General features: G+C 45.2%; 1 protein-coding gene across 1 annotated transcript; it reads left to right on the plus strand.

Annotated features, from left to right (window-relative positions):
- The first annotated feature begins 1,068 nt into the window (after positions 1-1,068).
- Positions 1,069-7,144, plus strand: LOC116990134 (E3 ubiquitin-protein ligase TRIM39-like). The gene is made up of 4 exons (XM_033047687.1): positions 1,069-1,269; positions 2,681-2,703; positions 2,793-2,911; positions 6,563-7,144. The coding sequence occupies exons 1-4, from the start codon at positions 1,162-1,164 to the stop codon at positions 7,093-7,095; spliced, it is 783 nt and encodes a 260-aa protein (XP_032903578.1). The 5' UTR covers positions 1,069-1,161; the 3' UTR covers positions 7,096-7,144.
- Positions 7,145-22,539: the final 15,395 nt, after the last annotated feature.

Here is a 22,539-nt window from a genome sequence, read left to right on the forward strand (position 1 = left end):
GATCCCATGCACTTCAGCCTCCGGAGCTCCAATTAATTACTGCAGGGCGTCAGCAGTTTCAGCGAATGGGAATGCGTTTTGAACCAGGAAGTGGATGGTTAAAATCAAATGTTAAAATGGCTTCGAAAGACCAGGTCGACAGTTTAACCGAGGAGGTAGTTTGTCCCATCTGCCTGGATTTCTTCACCGATCCGGTGTCACTGGAGTGTGGGCACTACTTCTGCCGCTCCTGTATCACACAGAGTTGGGACAGGGAGGGGAGAAACTCCTGCCCGGAATGTAGAGAGGAGTTTACAGACCGCACCCTCAGGGTGAGTCGGGCCTTGGCGAGACTGTCTGAGAAAGCTCGAAAACTTAGCCTGAATCGGACAGAGAAGGAAAGTAAACTTCAGTGCGAGGAACATCAGGAAGAACTGAAGCTGTTTTGTGAAACTGACAAGAAGCTGATCTGCCTGATTTGTGCAGCTGGGCGGGAACACAAGTCTCACAGCTTCATGCCGGTTAAAGAAGCTGTTGAAATCTACAAGGTAAAAGCAAACCGGTTTTGATTGCATCATTGTTTAATTCCTTTTTTTATTGTCTAACACTTTTATTCTCTGATTTCCAATCACAATCCCAGGATCAGACGAAATCATCCATCCAGTCTCTTACAAAAAAGAAATCAGGGATCCAGCGAATGGAGCAGCAACAGAAACAGAAGATTTCTGGAGTTCTGGTGAGGCTTTCCAGTTTCGATTTCCTGAACTTGTGTAGCTTTGATCCACGTGATGCGTGTAATAATAGGGCAGCGCAGTGACACAAGTAGTGCTGCTGTCTCCTAGTTCTGGTGAGCGGGTTCGATCCTGACCTCGGGTGCTGCCCGTGTGGTTCACGCCTTCTCACTGTTGTACATTCCTCCAGCATTTTTGTCTACATTAGACAAACTATTGAATTGCCAAAGCAAATAAAACAGGTAGAGGCCAAATGTCACTGTTAAAGTCGTGAGGAAACACAATCAGTGACATTATATGTTGATCTTCACCTTTTATTTCACAGGAACAGTCACACAACCTTCAGTCCAAGATCACATCCCAGTATGCTGAACTGCACCAGATTCTCACTGAGAAAGAGCAGCGCACACTGGCAGATATCCGGGAGGAAGAGAAGAAGATTCTGAATACAATGGAGAAAAATCTTGGAAAGATTCAAGATAATTTAAGTTCCATTCAGGAGAAACTCTTAAAGTTGCAGCAACGGATGGATCAAAAAGACAGTGTGGTGTTTCTGAAGGTGAGGGGTTACACTACAGTTTGGTGAAGTGAAAGTGCACAGTCACAAAATGATGGGTGACATTTCAGAAATAAATGCTGTATTTACCAGTAATTCGGAACTGAGTAAATGTTCCCTCTGTTCCAGTTGTTGTTGTTCAGAAACTAATTGGCCTCCCGCTGAATCTGTGGGATCTCATGACTGTCTGGCCGGAATGTAGAGAGGTGTTTATATTATGTGGAGGTTAGAACAATGACAGGTGATCCTATATCTGATCCCAAGGACCGCGAATGGACAGAGGGCGGTGAATATCTGGGAGTCTCCAACCAAGAGACTCTGAGAGGTTTTACATGTTAGACATATTTTAAACCAGAGGAGAATACATCAAAAACAATGTGGGGAATTGTAATCGATGGAAATGAGGCAAAGAGGAGGAGTTGAGTCCTGGGCTAGATTAGCCATAACCACATTGTGGGGATTAACATTGAAATCTAGAATGTGGCACACATAAGATGGATCATCTATATCCGGTTCCCATCAGCAGTGGGTGGTCACCTTGGGGGAATTTGCTCTATTTGTTTTGTCCATCTTGTTTCACCATAGAATGACATCCCATTCTACATCATAGACAGGCTATTTGGCCCATCCTATCCAGTCAAGTTTTCTGCTCCACTCATCATCCCTCCTATCTATTCTCCACACCCGGTAACAATACCCCAAATTCCAGGATGTCACGTGTTTATCCCGCTTGTCCTTAAATTTATCTCAGCTGTTGGCTTCAGTCCCTCCAATGTAAGTGAGGTCCATGTTCCCAACACTGCATTCTTTTCAGTACTTGTTGAATACCATGTTACATTCCAGCTTTGATTTTTGGTTTACCCACAAGTAGAGATATTATTTCACCCCCACCCATTAAAATCCACTGATAATTTTAAATTCTATCTCATCGTTCCTGACATGTTCTCCAGATAAAATCCCATGACCTGCCCAGTCTTTGCATTGAGTTATGTGCAAGAGGGAACTGCAGATGCTGGTTTAAACCAAAGATAGACACAAAAATCTGGAGTAACTCAGCGGGACAGGCAGCATCTCTGGGGAGAAGGAATGGGTGACGTTTCAGGTTGAAACCCGAAGTCTGAAGTAGGGTCTTGACCCGAAACGTCCCCCATTCCTTCTCTCCAGAGATGCTGCCTGTCCCGCTGAGTTACTCCAGCTTTTTGTGTCGATCTTTGCATTGAGTTCCATCCTCTCAGTTGTGACGTCATTCCCATGAACGTTCCTTGTGCTTTCCCCCATCGTTCTACATCTCTGCGGCAATATCCGCTTTCTCTCTGCATGGCAGCGGCAATAAGAGTTGGGAAATGGGAATTATCAGAGGTTTGTAGAAATTTGGTCCCTCAGTCAATTGAGATTTTTGTTTTATTTATTTCAGGAGGAAGTTGGTCGCAAGCAAAGGTAGGACATTGTCTTGACTGAAGCATTGTAAGGTTTTGCTGAATATATTTCTATTGCTCAGATGATATCCTGCTGTTAAATATTTGCAGGGTTCGTGATAAAGCCAAACCACTGTCGGTGGTAGATGTTAACTTGCTGATTGAAAAATTTGATAATCCTTTTTTGTACAACACGGTATTGGCAGAAACACCTGATGGCATCAAGCAAGGTAAACTTATACCTTTTGCATTGTTCTTGTTTCTGGAATCCTTTAATTATGCGTAGATAATAATAATAATAATAAATTTTATTTTCGGGCGCCTTTCAAATCTCAAGGACACCTTACAAAGATTAACAGAAGAGAAAAAAACATATAGTCGGAGAAAAATAAATAATAAGGACATCATCAATACACAAATTAAAGATAGAAATCGCTCCAAAAACACAAAATCAAAAAACACAATGTGAAGAGAGAGCAGCGGCAGCTAAAGCGCGCCAGCGTCCACTCTCCCTTCCGACAGCCATCTTGGACACAGACTAACATAGTAACTACATACAGAAAAATCATCCCCCCACAATGGTTACCACTGTGGGGGAAGGCACAAAGTCCAGTCCCCATCCCCAGTTCTCCCAAAAGTCAGGCCTATTAAGGCCACCGCTGTTGCCTCTACGGAAGCCCGATATTCCTGGCCGTTCTGGCCGGGTGGTCTTGCCCCGGCGTCGGGAGAGTCCTCACTGCGGCTGGGCCACCTGGAATGGCCGCTTCCTAGCAGTGGATTGTCGGCTTCCGAAGCCGACAGGGACGCACCGGGTTGGAGCTCCCAGGCTCCCGATGTTAAAGTCGGCGCCGCCCGCTCCGCTCCGCAGACCCGCAGCCCGGAGGTGATGCACAGCTCACCGGAGCTTCACCGCGTCGATCCAGCGCGGCGACCCAGGCAAGGCATCGCCCGCTCCGCTCCACGATAGCCCTCCAGCGCTGTGCCGCCAACGAAGCCGAGGTGCTGGGCGGTCCCCGCCAGGAAACGCCGCTGGTAGGCAGGCAGCCCGGAGAAAAAGCTGCCTCACCGACCAGGTAGGGACCTAGAGGTAAGATTACCTCCTTCCCCCCACAGTAAGAAGTCAATTTCTCCTACAAACGAAAAACAAATCTTACTAAAGTTTTGTAGATGCAAACATTAATGGTATTTTGGACTGAAGGGAAATTGAAGATTTGATCTTCCACCAAACACAGCTGCAGAAAAGCATCACAGAATCACAGAGTGATGTTGCACAGAAACAGGCCCTTTAACTCAACATGACTATGCCAACCAAGTTGCCCAACCAAGCTAGTCTCATTTGCCCGAGTCTGACACATATTCTTCCAAGTCTTTCTTATTCACGTCTCTAACCAACTGTCTGTAAATTGTTGTCATTGTCGCTGCCTTGACCACTTCCTCTGTCAGTTCGTTCCATACATACACTACGCATTGACTGAAAAAACTTCTCCTTTTTACTGTTTCCATTCTCACCTTAAAGTCAAGTCGTCAAGTCAAGTCAAGTTTATTTGTCACATACACATACGAGATGTGCAGTGAAATGAAAGTGGCAATGCTCGCGGACTTTGTGCAAAAAGACAAACAAACAAACAACCAAACAAACTATAAACACAATCATAAACACACATATTCTTTTACATATTAAATATTGGAAAGAAAAACGTTCAGTAAAGTCAGTCCCTGGTGAGATAGGAGTTTACAGTCCGAATGGCCTCTGGGAAGAAACTCCTTCCTGTCCTGGTTTGTCTCAGCAAAGTGCATCACCTCACCTTCACATGAATAAATCCCACCTGCCGTTCCTGAGCCCATTGGCCCAGTTCACAGGGATCCCATTTACTCTCAGATAACCTTCTTCACTATCCACAATGTAACCAATTTTAGTTCCATCTGCAAACTGACTAACTGTCGAACCTACATACACACCCAATCGTGTATATAAATAAGGAACAACAGTGGACTCTGTCTCCAGTCTGAACCACGACCCTCTACCAACATCCTCTGTCTGTGACCTTCAGATAAATGTTGTATTCCATCGGCTAGTTCACCCCGGATTTCATGAGATCCAACCTTCCTGAGCGGCCTCTCATACGATGTGTAGAATATTGCTTAGATTGAATATTTAAGATCACGGGGAACTCACACAGAAGAGGAATTGGTGGCAACTTAGATCAGCCATGATCACATTGAATGGAGGGGTAAGCCTGAGGAGCGGATTCTAATCCTGCTCCTGTTTTCTTGTTTTCCAATGCTCCTGTGTACCGATAAATAGACAGACTTGACACAGAGGAAATGCAGCAAAGATTAACAATACTTGTTCCTGGGACAATAAGTTTGCTGTGCGGGGTGCGATTGAGTAGACTAGGCCTGTGTACTCGAGAGTTCGGGTGTATTGGAGGAGATCTCAGTGAAACACAAAGTTCTTACAGGGCTCAGTGGGCTGGATGCAGGGAGGATGTTTCCCCTGTCTGAGGGGTCTGGAGAACGGGCACACTCTCAGAATGTGGGCTGCACAACGTAGGACAGAGATAAGGAGACATTACTGCACGCAGAGACAGGGGAACCTTTGGAATTCCCTGCACTGGTGGCTGTGGAGTCATTCAGTGCTCTTGGAGCCGAGAGCCATGGTTGTACATTACAGATTTAGGCCCTTCGGCCCATCACGTCCATGTCCACCTTTTCCCCATCTATACTAATTGATTTGCCCACATTACATCGCTATTCTTCTGCACCTCACCTATTTAAATGCCTCAAAGATAGTGACTCCACCACCTCCTCTGTAGCATGTTCCAGATATCACCCACTCTCAGTGTAACGAAAATTTCCAACTCAGAACCAGTTTAAAATTCCTTGCTCTAAAGATAAACCTGCACTCTCTTAATCTGATATCACTGCATGCAAATACGATTTTGATAATGTACCCGATATCCTGCTGCAGACTTTGACAACCTTCCCCGCTATCCACAATTTTTGCGTCCTCTACAGACTTACTAATCACACCTCCTACATTCACATCCAAGCCATGAACATATAACATAAACAGCAAAGGTTGCAGCACCGATCTCTGCTGCACTCCACCAGTCACAGACCTCCAAGCAGAAAAATCATCCTTCTACCGCTACCTTCTACCTCCAACCACCAAGCCAATTTTGGATCCATTCCACCGGCTCGCCTTGGATCCCACCTGCCTTCACTTTCTGGACCAGCCTTACATGCGCAACATTGTCAAGTGTGTTCTTAGTTGTACACACCCATCAAATCCACCCGTGAATCCCCTCTTTCAGCGACCCTACAACCACAAGTATCCACCCATTCTGTCTAACACCCGATCATTCACCCTCTGCTTCCTTCCATGGTCCAAGCCACTCCTCCCTCTCTCTCACCCTCCACTCAAAGAAACAGTGGCAGGTCCTCTGGCCCCTCATGTCTCCCCCTCCCATTCACTGTGATCGTGGCGACTCCACCCCACACCTCTTCCTCGTCTTTAACAACCTCACACCACCACTCACCTCAATATCCTCTTGCTCCGATCTTCCTCCATATCTGAATAGCCCGCTTCATTTCTCCATGCCCACCGCCATCTCGCAATTCTCCTCCCTCTTCGCACTCGTCCTCCCCGTCCACCCTCCCCCACCTCACAAAATTCCCCTCTCCATCCCTGGATAACAATTGCTGGAAAGATGTCTGTTGTCCACCCGATGTGGTTGGGGTGAAACCCCTGGCAAGGTGTCAGTTGTCCGCCCGCCTGTGCCTGAGGCGGAGCGGCTTCTCCCCCGGTCCCGGGGCCGGGCTGCCCGAGTCTCCCCCCGACCCCCGGGGACTCTCTGATTCTCTGCTTCTCCCCCCAGTCTCCGTCACCCTGGATGTGGAAACAGCGCATCCGGAGCTCGAGGTGTCTGAGGATCGGAAGAGGGTGAGATGGACCGAGACCCGGAGGAGTCTCCCTGACACCGGGAAGAGGTTTACAATTAGTCCGTGTGTGCTGGGATCGGAGGGATTCACATCGGGGAGACATTACTGGGAGGTGGAGGTGGCGGAGAGTCGGGGCTGGAGTCTGGGAGTTGCCGCAGAGTCTGTGGAGAGGAAGAGAGGCGTCACACTGACCCCGGAGACTGGAGTCTGGAGCATCAGGCGTTGGGGGGGTGACGAGTTTGAAGCATTCACCTCCCCTCCATCCGCTCTCCCCGCCCGTCCCATCCCCGGGAGGGTGGGAGTTTATCTCAGTTACGAGTCCGGGACAGTTTCATTTTACAACATGGACACCAAGTCCCATCTCCACACCTTCACTGGGAATAAATTCATGGAGAAACTTTATCCTTTCTTCGGGCCTTGGGATGGAAACTGGCTGAGAATCAGCTCCGGTTCCGCACCGGGTGTGTAAAAAAAATGTAAATGTGGGAAGAGTGAAATAAACTGTAACTTAAATCAGAGCTGTCTGTCTGTCGATCCGTTCATTTTAACGCGTTAACCGCGTCCGGCAACGGAACAGAAATTGCTTTTGTGAAAATATAAAGATTGAAACAAGCTCCCTTCCCGCGGGTTCAGCAGCAGCCGCGGGTGAGTGACGGGTCCTGAGCTCCGGGCTCCAATTGGTCCTAAACTCCCCCCGAGTAACAACGCGACACAAGCGGTGGTGGTGCGGAATTCAACAGCGGCGTAAAGGCGAGTTTGGGGATAGGTGGAGGTAGAAGGGCGAATAACATCGGAAATTCCCTGAAGTGAGAGAAGTGTACTGTCGGTACGGAGTTTGTACTTTGTCGCCCTGACCGCGTGGGTTTTCATCGATATCTTCAGTTTCCTCCCACACTCCAACGACATTCAGGTTTGTAGGCTAACTGGCTTGGTATCATTGTAAACTGTCGCTCGCGTGTGTGGGATAGCGCTAGTGTGCGGGGATCGCTGGTTGGCGCGGACTCGATGTTTGCGCGGTGTATCTCGAAAATAAACCAAACAATCTAAGTACCCTTATGTATCCTCACGCTAACTATTATGCCCTCTTTATCCAACAAGTTATGTACTTACCTAGGTACAGTGAAATGCTTTGTTTTACATACAACCTGGGCAGCAGACAAGTGTCGCCACGTGTCTGGTTCCGACACAGTACTGAACAGTCCTGTCTACCTCCTGCTGCCGCACCTGGCAACATGATTCCCCCCAAACCCCCCCACCCCCGCCAATATCCGTCATTCTTGATGTCCACCTTGCTCTTGACGAAGATGGTTCTCCAAGAGGAACTGTATGTACGTATTCATCATTTCCACAGAGCGCGCACAGACACACAAAGACGCACACACACACTCGACAACATTGATGACATTATTTTATTGCAGTGAACTGAAGCTGTCTGAAGAAGGGTCTCGACCCAAAAGTCACCCTTTCCTTCTATGTGGAGATGCTGCTGGACCCGGTGAGTTACTCCAGCATTTTGTGTCCATCTTTGGTGTAAACCAGCATCTGCAGTTCCTTCCTACACTGTTCATCAAACATCTGTGCACGTTACAATCTATTCACAATTCCACATTTATATCCCTCACCTCTCTGGTGAAGTTAGTACGCAGTCTACATCTCCCTGCGCAAGTTAGTATTCATAACACCTTACAAGCATAAGGTCACACAGATTAAATAAGAGCAATAAATAAATATAATTAAATAATAGAAACATTACTAAACTTACAACTGATCAATGAATTCAGCATGGCCCCAGTAATGAACAGTTAACTGATACAATTAGCAGTGGTGAACACAGAATGTAGGTCTGAAGGAGGGCCCCGACCCAAAATGTCACCGATCCAAGTTCTCCACAGATGCTCTGACCCGCTGAGTTACTCCAGCACTCTGTGAAAGGTCACCTATCTATGTTCTCCACAGATGCTGCCTGACCCACTGAGTTACTCCAGCACTCTGTGAAACGTCACCTATCCATGTTGTCCACATATGCTGCCTGACCCGCTGAGTTACTCCAGCACCCTGTGAAACGTCACCTATCCATGTTCTCCACAGATGCTGCCTGACCCGCCATTTTAGCGCCATCTTGGGAATCGACTTTGCAATTAGTATCTTTGCCTGCAAGTACAGAGAACGCAGCGCCACGTTAGTCATGCCAGTGCCGCACATTAATGTTATTATATTAAGGCACATTAATGGGGAGCCCCATTAGTCTGCAGATTAAACGATTCGAGTCAGCTTGCACCATAGCAACAGCGTTCATAGCTCCGTGTACTTAACGCGTTATCCCTGAGGAAGTAATTTCTCCCAAGTTTGGACCATGCAATTCATTGTGCAAACTTTTTTGAATGGGATTGCAGAGAAAAATGCACGCACTCGGGGAGGGAAAATGTGGGAAGTTTCCCCGATCTGTCCTTAGGTGCTTGCATTCACTCATTAACTTTTATTCACGTGTTAAAAACTAATTAAGTGGCAGGTAATTTGCTTAGACATTACACACATTCAGTAACAAATTGGCCAATTGTGAAAATGAACACTGAATAAGTTCTTATCTACTTCTCATTTAAGATTGAGAACATATAATGTAGGTATATTTAATTTTGTGAATCAAACAATAAATGGAAAAATGCAATTTAAATTTTAAAACTTCCTCAAGTATAATTTAGACAACATTTAAATGGTTTAATGGGACTTCAAAAAATCAAGATCATGATATATTTAAGAAGGAACTGCAGATGCTGGAAAATTCAAGGTAGACAAAAATGCTGGAGAAACTCAGCGGGTGAGGCAGCATCTATGGAGCGAAGGAAATAGGCGACCCGTCTTCAGACTGAGAAATTAGAGAAACATATATATATATATATATATATGTGTGTGTGTGTGTGTGTGTGTGTGTGTGTGTGTGTGTGTGTGTGTGTGTGTGTGTGTGTGTGTGTGTGTGTGTGTGTGTGTGTTTATATATATATATATATAATATTTATAATATTATAATATATACATAATATATATATAGGGTGATTTCACGAAAGGTCACTGGATCATAGATCCTCACCCACGTGACCGCAAAATTATAAAGAGCAATGGCTGTAAATGGGATGACCAGTCTAACTGAGGGTCCCGACCCAAAATGTCGCATGTCCATGTTCTCCAGAGTAGCTGCCTGACCCGCTCCAGCACTTTGTGTCCTTTTGATTAAATCACTCAAAGATACAAAACGTATTCTGCTGGTGACTTGTGCTGGTGTTAGCCCTTCACTGGAGCCATCTAGCCAAACCTGTTTCACAGCTTTTTAAATATTATTTTTTGAAGAATTTATCCAATCCAATACTTCTAAATTATAGACCCAAAGAAGCTGGAGTAGCCAAGCGGGTCAAGCAGCATCTCTGGAAAAAGGAACGGGTGACGTTTCGGGTGGAGACCTTTCTCCAGACTTCAGACTGTCTGAAGAAGGTCTTGACACGAAACGTCACCCATTCCTTTTTTCCAGAGATGCTGCCTGACCCGTTGAGTTACTCCAGCTATTTGTGTCTATTTTTGGTTTAAACCAGCATCTGCAGTTCCTTCCTACGTTTCTAAATTTTACTTCGGAGTCACGTGAGTGTACGTGAAGAAGCCCGCCAGGACGCATGCGTGCCATATCGCTTTCACGCTTGCGAAACGACAGGCGGGGAGCGTTCCCCCGCAGCGGTAAGTTTGAAACCGCGACCTGTAGGTAAGTGATTTACTCTGCGGTAGTTTTTGTCCCCGCGCTGTTTTTACACAGGGGGGGAAGCTGGACAAAATAGTGTCCACAAGTGCTGCGAGTGAAGCTGGCTGGGGAGGACCGCGAAGTTGCGGGAGCCAGCAGCAGCTGAAGGCACAAGCCCCGTAAGGGATCAGCTGTGCCGACTTTTGGTCCCGCGCCGGCCAGAACACTACGGCCGGGCGGGAGTCTATTCAGATGGGGCCGTCGACTTTTGACAAGTCGAAAACGGCAGGAGGCGGGGTGGAACGACGTTTCCCCGGTAGCGACAATTTAAACCAGGACCTGCAGGTAAGAGCTGCGGTCTTTTTGTGTTTTCCCATGCTGATTACAGGTGGAGAAACCAACGGGCTGCGACAAAGCTGGTGGGCTAGCAGCGGCCAGCGGCACTTGAATCACCTATAATGGGATCAGCTGTGCCCGATGTCGCCTCCGCACCGGCCAGATCCACTCCGCGGCCGGGCGGTAAGGCGAGACAAAAAACAAACAAGGTCGTGGACTCAGAGGAGTCCGACTTTGAACAACCGCGGGCGGCCAGCGACCGTGAGCGCTGGAGCCGGATGGAGCGGTGTGTGGAGCATTTGCTCCAACGTGACAGACTCCGGGAGATGGAGTCGGGTCACAGTGGGCCCTATGATAAACCCACAGCAGTACCTCTTGAAGGGCTGCACAGTGCTTCTACCTCATCAGAGGGGAGCACTGCGGGTCAGTTCTGGGCTGACCTGGATGAGGGGTCCGCAGAAGGAAAGACAAGTGTGCAAGGGGTGCAGGAACGAAAGAACCTACTGGACATTGTGTCCAATTTCATACAGCCAGACCAGACTGGTAAAAATCTGGAGCCAAAGCTAGCTGCCAGTATAGACTATATGTCTCTAAACCAGTTACAAGAACAGGCTGTACTGGACACCACATCAAGACACCTAGCACCCCTACGCACCCACCAGCTGAACAAGAAAGACTGGTGAAAGCTCGAAGGCTGGTACTCAAAACATGAGTCTTTCTTGGAAGATGCGCGGACCTCCAACGCCAACCAAACCACAAATCCAGACACCAGCGCAACAACAGCAGCGAAGAACCTACAAAAAGAAGTAACCCTGCCACTGGTAACTATGGAGATAGCTGGGTCTGGTTCCCTACAACATACAGGGAGCATGGATGTTGGTGGGAGATTACACTCTTTTCTGAATGCACGGAGCATGTTAACAACCGATACTTACATCTTAAGCAGTATCCAGGGATATACAATAGAGTTTATACACAAGTACAGCCCTCCAGTTCAACATATACCGAACCGAATGTTCGTGCTTTCTGATAAAGAAAAATCAGAAGCGCAAGCTGAACTGGAGCGGCTTTACGTAAAAGGTGTAATTGACACGATCAACACGATCAACACGAACCATTAGAATTCGTGGCCAATATATTTACCAAAAACAAAAAAGATGGTGGTTGTCGCATCATCATAGATCTGACAAAATTGAATACATTTGTACAATATATTCACTTCAAAATGGAAACCTTTGTTACTGCTAAACAATTAATTTCCAACGGTTACTTCATGGCCAGCATCGATTTAAAATATGCTTACTATTCACTGCCTATACGAGGTGACTACAGATGTTACTTAAAATTAAACTGGATGGGACAGAACATGGCAGTATAAAGCACTGCCAAATGGCTTATCATCAGCCCCCAGGCTGTTCACAAAAATTTTGAAACCAGCCCTAGCGTTTCTACGGAAACGAAAACACATGGGCATGGCATATTTAGATGACATACTCATTGTGGGCAAAACTTTGGAATTGGCCAAACAACCCGTAACAGCCACAAAACAGTTATTTGAAAAACTGGGATTTATTATCCATCCAGTTAAATCTAAACTAACGCCTTCCACTACTATGGACTATTTGGGGTTCACCATTGACTCAGTTCACATGTCGGTGACTCTGCCTAAGGGAAAGGCTAGAGATTTAATAGAGGCTTGCAATAACCTCATTGACATCAGCAAACGATCCATCAGATTGGTAGCAAAAGTAATTGGTAAAATGGTGGCTGCCTTTCCAGCCACACAATTTGGACCTCTACATTACCAAAACTTACAGAGAGCAAAAAAACAAGCACTCAAAATCAATGCAGGTCACTTTGACAGACCTATGAAACTACCAATCAAGCTAAAATGGAACTAAAATGGTGGATAGATAACATCTGGCTTTGTTCCAATCTAATCATTGTCAGTAACCCTTCCATGGTACTACAAACTGATGCCAGTGCACTTGGGCGAGGAGCCACCAATACCATCACCAGCTGTGGAGGTAGATGGACTGCTCAGGAGGCATCATTATTACTCACACGGGGCATAAACTACCTGGAAATGTTGGGTGCATTCCATGGCCTAAAGTCATATTGTACTGGGTCATATCACCAGCATGTTAGACTACAGGTAGACAATACCACCGTGGTAGCATACATTAACCACATGGGTGGAAATAAATCGACATCATGTGACAATCTGGCTAATACAATTTGACAATGGTGTATCCAGAGAGATATTTGGATATCAGCCACTTACCTACCAGGAAGACTAAATTTAGTGGCAGACACCGGGTCACGCAAATTTAATGAAAACACCGAATGGATGTTGAATAAAAATGTATTTGCTGATATTACAGCAAGATATGGAACACCAGATATCGATCTATTCGCATCCAGACTTAACCACCAGTTAGCAAATTATGTTTCATGGGAACCAGACCCTGGGGCAGCGGCGACAGATGCATTTTCGCTGCATTGGGGGAAATTGCTTATTTACGCATTCCCTCCTTTCTGCCTCATCAGTCGGGTATTAAGGAAAATACAACAAGACTCTGCGTCTGGTATTTTGGTAGTACCCGATTGGCCTACTCAACCATGGTTCCCAGTGGTACTAAACATGGTATTAGAACCATGTATCACCATCCCACATAGACCAGATTTATTGCTACATCCCGTCACAAGGGATAGCCACCCGTGCCATAACTATTAATTTGTAGAGTTTAAAAACACATCTACTACAACTGGGACTGACGGACCGAACAGTGAACATGATCTCGGCGGCCCAAAGACAGTCAACCAAAAAACAGTATCTGGTCTATATCAGGAAGTGGGAGATGCATTGTCACAAAAACAACATCACCCACAGAGAAATGAACATCCCGTCTGTTCTGGAATATCTGGCAGGCCTCCACTATGATGAGGGGGGCAGTTACAGTGCCATCAACTGCGCCAGAAGTGCCCTATCGACTTACCTATGGCAGGGGACAGAGTGTTACTCTGTTGGGACTCACCCACTGGTAACAAAACTTATGAGGGGAATTGTAATACTAATCCCCCAAGAACCAGGTACTCCCAAATATGGGATGTAAGTATTGTCCTGAAGATACTCAGGAATTGGTCTCCAGCAACAGCTCTGTCCCTACACAGACTGACATTAAAAACAGTCATGCTAATGGCATTGGTCACGGCACAGAGGGTACAGTCACTGCATAAACTAAGACTGGACAACATGACTTCCTCAACTGAAAATATTACGTTTCATATCTATGAATTAGTAAAGCAGGCCTCAATATACAATTTAGGTCATACCCAACAGATGACCGTCTCTGTATAGTAAGACATTTGTCGTTATACATGGAGAAAACGAAAATCATAAGAGGCAATGAGAAGGCACTTCTGGTCAGCCACAAGCAACCACACAAAAGAGTGACGGCCCAGACCATCTCAAGATGGCTGAAACGGGTGCTAACACAGGCTGGGGTGGATACTAATATTTTTAAATCTCATTCCACTAGGGCTGCAGCTACATCGGCAGCGATGCAGTTGGATGTACCAATGGACCAAATCCTCAAGGCAGCAGGATGGTCAGGGGAAAAAAAACAAACATTCCAACTATTTTACAACAAACCAGTAATGAAACCTGGAACGTTTGCAGAAACAATTTTAAGTTCTGTAAATTAATTTAAACCCATAAAAAGGGGTTATAATTTTGTGTTAATAAATTTTATGATTTCAATGTCGAATTCATGCCCAAATTATGTTAACACAATTCCTCCTACAGTCATCAAGGCAGACGTGATGTATGGACTCGTTTCCACGGCATGAAATCACACAGCTTTAAAATCTTCACGTAGTCACTCACGTGACTCCGAAGTAAAATGGTAAGATTAAACGAGAACTTACCAGTTTGAAGTTTGATCTGTATTTTATGAGGAGTTACGATGAGGGATTACGTGCCCTCCGCTCCCACCCTTGATCATATACTCAACTGGTATCTCTTCTCTAATCTTATCTAATCTAATCTCACCATAGATGAAGCTCACACCAGGGTCTCATCCATACCCCGTAACACTGCCCTCTCTCCCCATCCCCGCACTCGCAACAAGGGCAGAGTCCCTCTGGTCCTCACCTTTCACCCCACCAGCCGGCAAATACAACACATAATCCCCCGCCATTTCCGCCACCTCCAACGTGACCCCACCACTCGCCACATCTTCCCATCTCCCCCCATGTCTGCCTTCCGCAAAGACCGCTCCCTGCGCAACTCCCTCGTCAATTCTTCCCTTCCCTCCCGTACCACCCCCTCCCCGGGTACTTTCCGTTGCAACCGCAAGAAATGCAACACCTGTCCCTTCACCTCCCCTCTCGACTCCATTCAAGGACCCAAGCAGTCGTTCCAGGTGCGACAAAGGTTCACCTGTACCTCCTCCAACCTCATCTACTGTATTCGCTGCTCTAGATGTCAGCTGATTTACATCGGGGAGACTAAGCGTAGGTTGGGCGATCGTTTCGCCGAACACCTCCGCTCAGTCCGCAATAACCAACCTTACCTCCCGGTGGCTCAGCACTTCAACTCCCCCTCCCATTCCCAATCCGACCTCTCTGTCCTGGGTCTCCTCCAATGCCAGAGCGAGGAACAGCACCTCATATTCCGCCTGGGGACCTTGCGTCCGGATGGCATTAACATTGAATTCTCCCAATTTTGCTAGCCCTTGCTGTCTCCTCCCATTCCTTAACCCTCTAGCTGTCTCCTCCCACCCTCCCATCCGCCCGCCCTCGGGCTCCTCCTCCTCCTCTTTTTCCTCCCTTCTCCCCCCCCCCCCCCCCACCCCCCATCAGTGTGAAGAAAAGTTTCGGCCCGAAACGTCGCCTATTTCCTTCGCTCCATAGATGCTGCTGCACCCGCTGAGTTTCTCCAGCAATTTTGAGTACCTTCTTCTCTAATCTTACTATGTTTAGTCATTACAGTTATCTGTGATTTCACACCGCTGCTTTGAAGAATACACGCATGCGTCCTGGCGGGCTTCTTCACGTAATCCCTCATCGTAACTCCTCATAAAATACAGATCAAACTTCAAACTGGTAAGTTCTCGTTTAATCTTACTATTATATTCTACTATTCTTTTACAATGATCACTGCTCTCTGCAGTAATCTCCAACTGAAAAGATAAACAGAAAACTCACTCTCGAGCTTCTATTAAAGAACCTTTCCGGAGCCTGTTATCAGTAAACTGCATCTGTACTTATTAAAATAACCAGGGATGTTCTGTCAACAGCAGACCAGACACTGAAAATTCCACATACGGTAAAACAGAACCATGTCTTAACATGCCCTGTCAATTTTACACATCTATTAAGAACCCTATCATTGTTAATGCCAATAGCGAATAACCCTTTATTTAAACCATCTCTTATTGATAAAACATATAACCAATGGGAAAGTCTCGGAATTAGAAGGATCGGGGATATGTACGAAATGGGAAACCTACTATAATTCCAACAATTACAATTAAAATTTAAATTGAAAAACAACCAATATTTTAAATATCTTCAGATTTGCGATTTCATGAAAAAATATATACAAGGATATCAAAAAATAACCTCTGAAGTATTGGAAGAAGCAATGAATATTGAAGCTGACTCGCAAAAATTAATATCATATTTATATAATAGTATTCTAAATATAGACCTACCATCGACAGAGGTACTTGGAGAAGAGTGGGAACGGGAACTAATGATAAAAATTACGAAGGTTAAATGAGAAAAATACTTGATATATATTCACAAATGTTCAATTAATGTAAGACATAATCTAATTCAATTTAAAATTGAACATAGATTATATTATTCAAAAACAAGATTGAACAAATTTTATCCAAATATATCCGCCACTTGTGATAAATGTCTAGCCCAAAATGCAACTATAACACACTCCTTAGTTTCCTGCATAAAACTTTATAGATTTTGGAATTATATTTTTGAAATATTTACAAAATTATTCAAGACAAGAATGGAACCTAATACTGAAATGATTATATTTGGTGTAATGGAAGATGGGAATAAATTGAACACACCTCAAAATCTATTCTGTAACTATGGTTTAATAATAGCAAAAAAATGAATACTTAAATTTTGGAAGGGTACATCAATACCAACGCTTAAAATGTGGATTACAAGTATGTTGGACACCGCTCATCTTGAGGAAATGCGATTCCTCCTAATGGATAAATCAGACCAATTCATAACGAGTTGGTCTCCATTCGTCTTTTTTTTGGAATCATATGGTGCAACACAATTGTAAAAAATAACTGTTTAAACTTAAGGACTGGACGAGGGTTGGTCAAGATTATAAATAATGATCTCCTTTTTTTATTTTATTTTCTTTTCTCTATTTTCTCTTTCTCAACTTTCTTCATTTACTCGTTTTCTTTCTTCACACACTATATATTTCACATCTTTCTATCCTTTACTATCTAACTTCTTTTTCTTATTCTAATCTTTTTTCAATGTAACAAAAAAAAAGAAGTTGTACATCAAATGTATTATGAAAATATATATTAGGCACTTCTAATAAAATAAAAAATAAAAAACCCCCCAAAAAACCTCAAATCACCTCAAAACAAATAAACAGGTCCACAGCAGACACCATCTAAGCGCATCTCTGAAACACGTGGACAACAAGGGCTTCTGTGTGAGCTTCCTATTTATTGACTATAGTTTAGACTTCAACATGACGGGCCACAACGCACAAGTCGGAAGACAACGGGGGTAAATGCGTGCCCAACGTCGCCCTCACCCTGATGGCCACCTTCGTGTGTGGCTGCAGCAGGCGGAGCGTAGAGCCAAGGCACGTGGGCACCAAGTGCCACTTCCTGCTGAGGTTCTACCTGTACCCGGTGTTGCGAAGGATGGGCCTGGTGCAGATGCCACGCAATGTGCCAGCCAGCTGGACATTGCCGCACCATCGGTCGTTGGTGGAAAGGTTCTTCCGGACCAATACCTTTGACCTCAAGTCCATCGGGCAGTGGTCAGCATGGAATTTCCTTGCAGAGAAAGGACTCGATGGATCCGGTGGCGTGGTTCCCAGAGCAGATTGCCCAGCTTGTCTGGCAAAATGCCTCATCGCCAGAACTCACCAACAAGCACCAAGGCCTGGCTTGGCTGGCGGTGAGGGGAGCCCGCCCAGTCAGAGCCTTCCTGCACCGTCGGAACCTCACTGCCAGCGCACGCTGCCCTCGGGACGGCTGCTATAGAGAGGAGACGGTTGCCCACCTCTTCGCAGAGTGTGGATTTACAAAGCGAATCTAAAGAGGTTTGCAAGGGTCCCTGTCACGATTTATTCCGAACAGCTCCGTCACAGAGGACTCTGTGATTTACGGACTGTTCCCAGGGACACATTCAGAGACTGACAGCAAGTGCTGCTGGAAGGTCATCAACTCGGTGAAAGACGCTCTTTGGTCTGCCCGAGCGTTGTTCACCACCCAGCGGAGCGAGATGTCTGTCGGGGAATGTTGCCGACTGGCCAGCTGCAGACTGCAGGAGTACGTGCTGAGGGACGCACTGAAGCTTGGTGCAGCCAACGCCAAGGCTCGATGGGGGAGGACCACAGTCATGGTTCCTTCCGCTGCTGGACATGGGGGGGCAGGGTGTGGTGGAGACGCCCCTCAAAATAGCAGAAGGGATTCCACGCCAGTTGGCCACATGAGTGGCAATGGTTGGGGGTAAATTTGTGTAAACAGTATTGAATGTATAGCCCCCGAGAATGTCGGATGGAGTCTTGTAAGGATCATGTATTGGATATATTTATTTCTCGAATAAAGTATATTTTGAAGTAAAAAAAAATAATCTTATGCAAACTCATCTCCAAACTCCTGGACTAAGAAGTCAGGTCTGGCAGCTGAAAACGACAGCACTGTGGCGGGCTGAGTCATGAACAAAGGCAAGATGGAGGACAGGAAGGAGATAGAGAACTTAGTGACATGGTTCAGGACAATAACCTCTTCCTCAATGTCAGCAAGAAGATAGACCTCGGCATTGAGTTGAGGAAGCATGGTGGAGTATATGCCCCAATCACCATCAATGGTCGAGAACGTCAAGTTCCTTGGCATTAATATCATCAATGATCTGTTGCGAACCAACTGCATTGATCATTGATCCAATAGCCAGGGCAGTACACTAACGTGAGGGGAGTGAGGAAATTCAGCATGTTTCCAGTGACTCTTACAAACTTCTACATATACGTCATAGAACGCCGCATCACAGCTTGGGAACAGCTCTATCCAAGATCGCAAGAAATTGCAGCGTTGTAGATGTAGCCCAGTCCATCACACAGACCAGACATCCCAACTGACTTCACTTCCACTTCTCACTGCCTGGGTAAAGCAACCAACACAATCAAAAACCTGTCCCACCCTGGCCTTTCCTTCTTCTCCCTGCTCCCGTCTGACAGAATGCGCAGAAGCTTGAAAACGCGTACCGCCAGACTCAGGAACAACCTGTTCCCCTCTGTTATCAGGCTTCTGAAAGGTCCTTCCATAAATTGGGGAACTGTCAGATTCAGTTCTACCCCATTGCGGACACTGGACTTTGCACAAGAAAGTGGTGCACTACAATGCTGAGAACTATATTCTACACTCTGCATCTTCCCTTTTGCTCTATTTATCGTACTTGAGTTTGACGTAGTTGTATTTATGCATGGTATATCTGCTCTGTTTAGATAGAACGATTTTCCACTGTACCTCGGTACACGAGGCACTAATAAACGTCACCAAATAAGTTATTTATCACAACTTTAACGCTGTAAAATTTCCCTCACAACAGTCAGATTCATTGTCCTTTATTAATTCAAATCAGATAAGATGGATATTAGCACTTTCTGTGTCACAGCTACAGTATACTTTCTTTCAGGATATCTCCAGATTGATATTTGACAATTCTACAATGATGAAGCAATCACAACTCCCTTCAATAAGTACATAGAACTGGTAATACATATTGTGTAGGAAGGAACTGCAGATGCTGGTTTAAACCGAAGATAGGCACAAAATGCTGGAGTAACTCAGCGGGACAGGCAGAGAGAGAAGGAATGGGTGACATTTCGGGTCGAGACCCTTTTTCAGTCCCGTTGAGTTACTCCAGCATTTTGTGTCTATCTTTGGTAATACATATGGCCAAGTTAGAGACCAATAAAAGATTTATCACTGAGTTTTAACAGAAATCTTCAAAGTACAACTTTCTACTGCAACGTATTTTCATTGATCATTGAAGTGAACCTTAGATAAAACTCCTAAGGTTGTGTGCCAAGTAGCATTGTGCCGTAGCAATGTTCAAAGCACCAAAGAACGTAACAAAGGTGTAGATGGCAAAGGTTGTCTTCGGGTTCAGAGGGACATAAATCAGCTGTACCTTTAGGCAGAGGGCTGGGAGATGGAACTGAATCCAAACCAGTATAATGTACAGCACTTTGAGATGTCAAATACTGGCAGGCTATGTCATAAACTTGATGTACAGAGACGTTGGTGTGAAAGTTGAACGTTCCCTGAAAATGGTAACACAAGATAGCAAAGGCAGCATTTGACATACTTGTTTTCATAGAAGACATTGAGTATTAGAATTGTGGTGTCATCAGTACAAATCATTGGTTAGGCCGCACTTTGAATATTTTCTGGTCTTTTGAACTTTTCTGGTCGCCGCAGTGCAGGAAAGATGTGGTTGCGTTCGGAAAAGTGAAGAAGGGATTCGCCAGGATGTCGCCCAAAATCAAGGGATTGGATAGGCTGGGTTTGTTCTCAGAAGACGAGAGGTGACTTATGGAGGTTTATCAGATTATGACGGACACATATACAGTATATAGTCAGAATCATATTGTCATAAGTGATAGAAGCAGAATTAGGCCATTTAGCCCATCAAGTCTACTCCACAATTCAATCATGGCTGATCTATTTCTCCCTCCTAACCCCAGTCTCCTGCCTTCTCCCAATAACCCCGTACTAATCAAGAATCTATCTTTCTCTGCCTTAAAAATATCCATTGACTTCGCCTCCACAGCCTTCTGTGGCAAAGAATTCCACAGATTCACCACCTTTAAGAAATTCCTTTAAGAAATTCCTCCTCATCTCCTTCCTAAAAGAACGTCCTTTAATTCTGAGGCTATGCTCTCTAGTCCCAGACTCTCCCGCTAGTGGAAACATCCTCTCCACATCCACTCTATCCAAGCCTTTCACTATTTGGTACTTTTCAATGAAGTACCCCCTCATTCTTCCAAACTCCAGCGAGTACAGGCCCAGTACCATCAAACGCTCATCATATGTTATTTTCCCAGGGCAGGTGAGTCTAAAAATAAACGGGGCAAAGGTTGAAGGACAGAGAGGAGAAATGTAACAGAGATCTGAGGGGCATGTTTTCCCTCTTAGAGGGTGATGGGTACATGGAACAAGCTATTAGAGAAGATTGTAGATGCAGAAGTAAATGTCAACGATTAAAAAGGTATTCGGCCAGGTTCCTGGCTAGAAAAGAAGTTGAGGGAGACAGGTGTAATGCAGGTAACTGGGATTTGCCTGGGGAGGCATCATGGTCAGCATGGACAAGTTGGACTAAAGGGTCAGTTTATATGCTCTGCTGCTCTATGAATCCAGAACTCAATTTAATCATTTGGCAAACCAGGTAAGGTTGGGAAGGAAGATGGAAGACCAATTGGAAATAAGCCTCAATCAGCAGAGCACTTGAATAACTACTTACTGACAATGCAATTGCAGAGGGCCCACAAAAACACATACACAAATGGTCTGTGCAAACACCCTCATTTACTATCTATTAAAGTGTAAATCGGGTAACGGATAAAAGTACCAGATTTGACTCAAACTGGATCTTGTTTGTTCCGGGCAGATTAAAATGACGCCCCTGGCCTGGCCCTTAAATATGGGTACTAACAAAATGCCAAATTATTCAAAACTTTGAGATAGTCCCTCAGGATTGAGGATTACCTGTCTCCATGCAGTACGAGGCAAAATGCAAACTGTACCTTTCCAAAGAAGGAAGAGGAGGAGGAGATGGTTGATGGAATGGATGGGTAATAGTTTGTGAGGTGGGGTACTCCTTCTACTGTTTACGCAGGACTTCTGCATGTTCCCAAAACATGGAATTGAGACATTCATTGCGCCTTCCCCCAAAAGCTCCTCTACTTTGAGTAGTTACTGGCCAGGAGTTCACAAAAGTTGGGAAGGATGTTTGCAAATTTCCCCCAGAATCTTTGACAACATCAATGACTATTTTCCTCCATTTCCCTGATAATCATTCACTGTGACAGAGCTGAAAATAGAAAATCTGTTCTGGGAGTCTGGCAAACTATGTGGCCTGCCCACAGGAGACAACCAAATATAACTAGAACCTCAACTGCAGGAATATTGGCTGGGTGAAGACACGAACATTGGTTTACTTATCCTTCCAGTGCAGTTGGAGGATTCTGCAGAGACATCATTGTTTATATATTTCCATTACCTTGAGCTAATTCAGGAAAGCATGGATGACCACTGCCTCTTAGTCCATGTTTTTTTTGTGCCAGATTTGAGGTCTTCATTTTCAAACATTCTTTTAATGTTAGAATCATATGTTAGAATCAGAGGCCCTTTGCCCGGATGTCATTGCCAAACAGCAGACCAAATACCTCAACTTCCTCAGAAGACCAAGAAGGTTCAGCACGACTCCAAACACCCTTCCCAATTCTCCCAGCCTTGTCCCATTCCCTTCCAATCAACTCCACGTATTCTTCACGCTGCCTTGGGAAAACTGCCAACATAATGGAGGACTATTTTCGCCCTGATCATTTGCTCT

This window comes from Amblyraja radiata, chromosome 30 (genome assembly GCF_010909765.2).
Source record: "Amblyraja radiata isolate CabotCenter1 chromosome 30, sAmbRad1.1.pri, whole genome shotgun sequence".
NCBI classification, from domain to species: Eukaryota; Metazoa; Chordata; class Chondrichthyes; order Rajiformes; family Rajidae; genus Amblyraja; species Amblyraja radiata.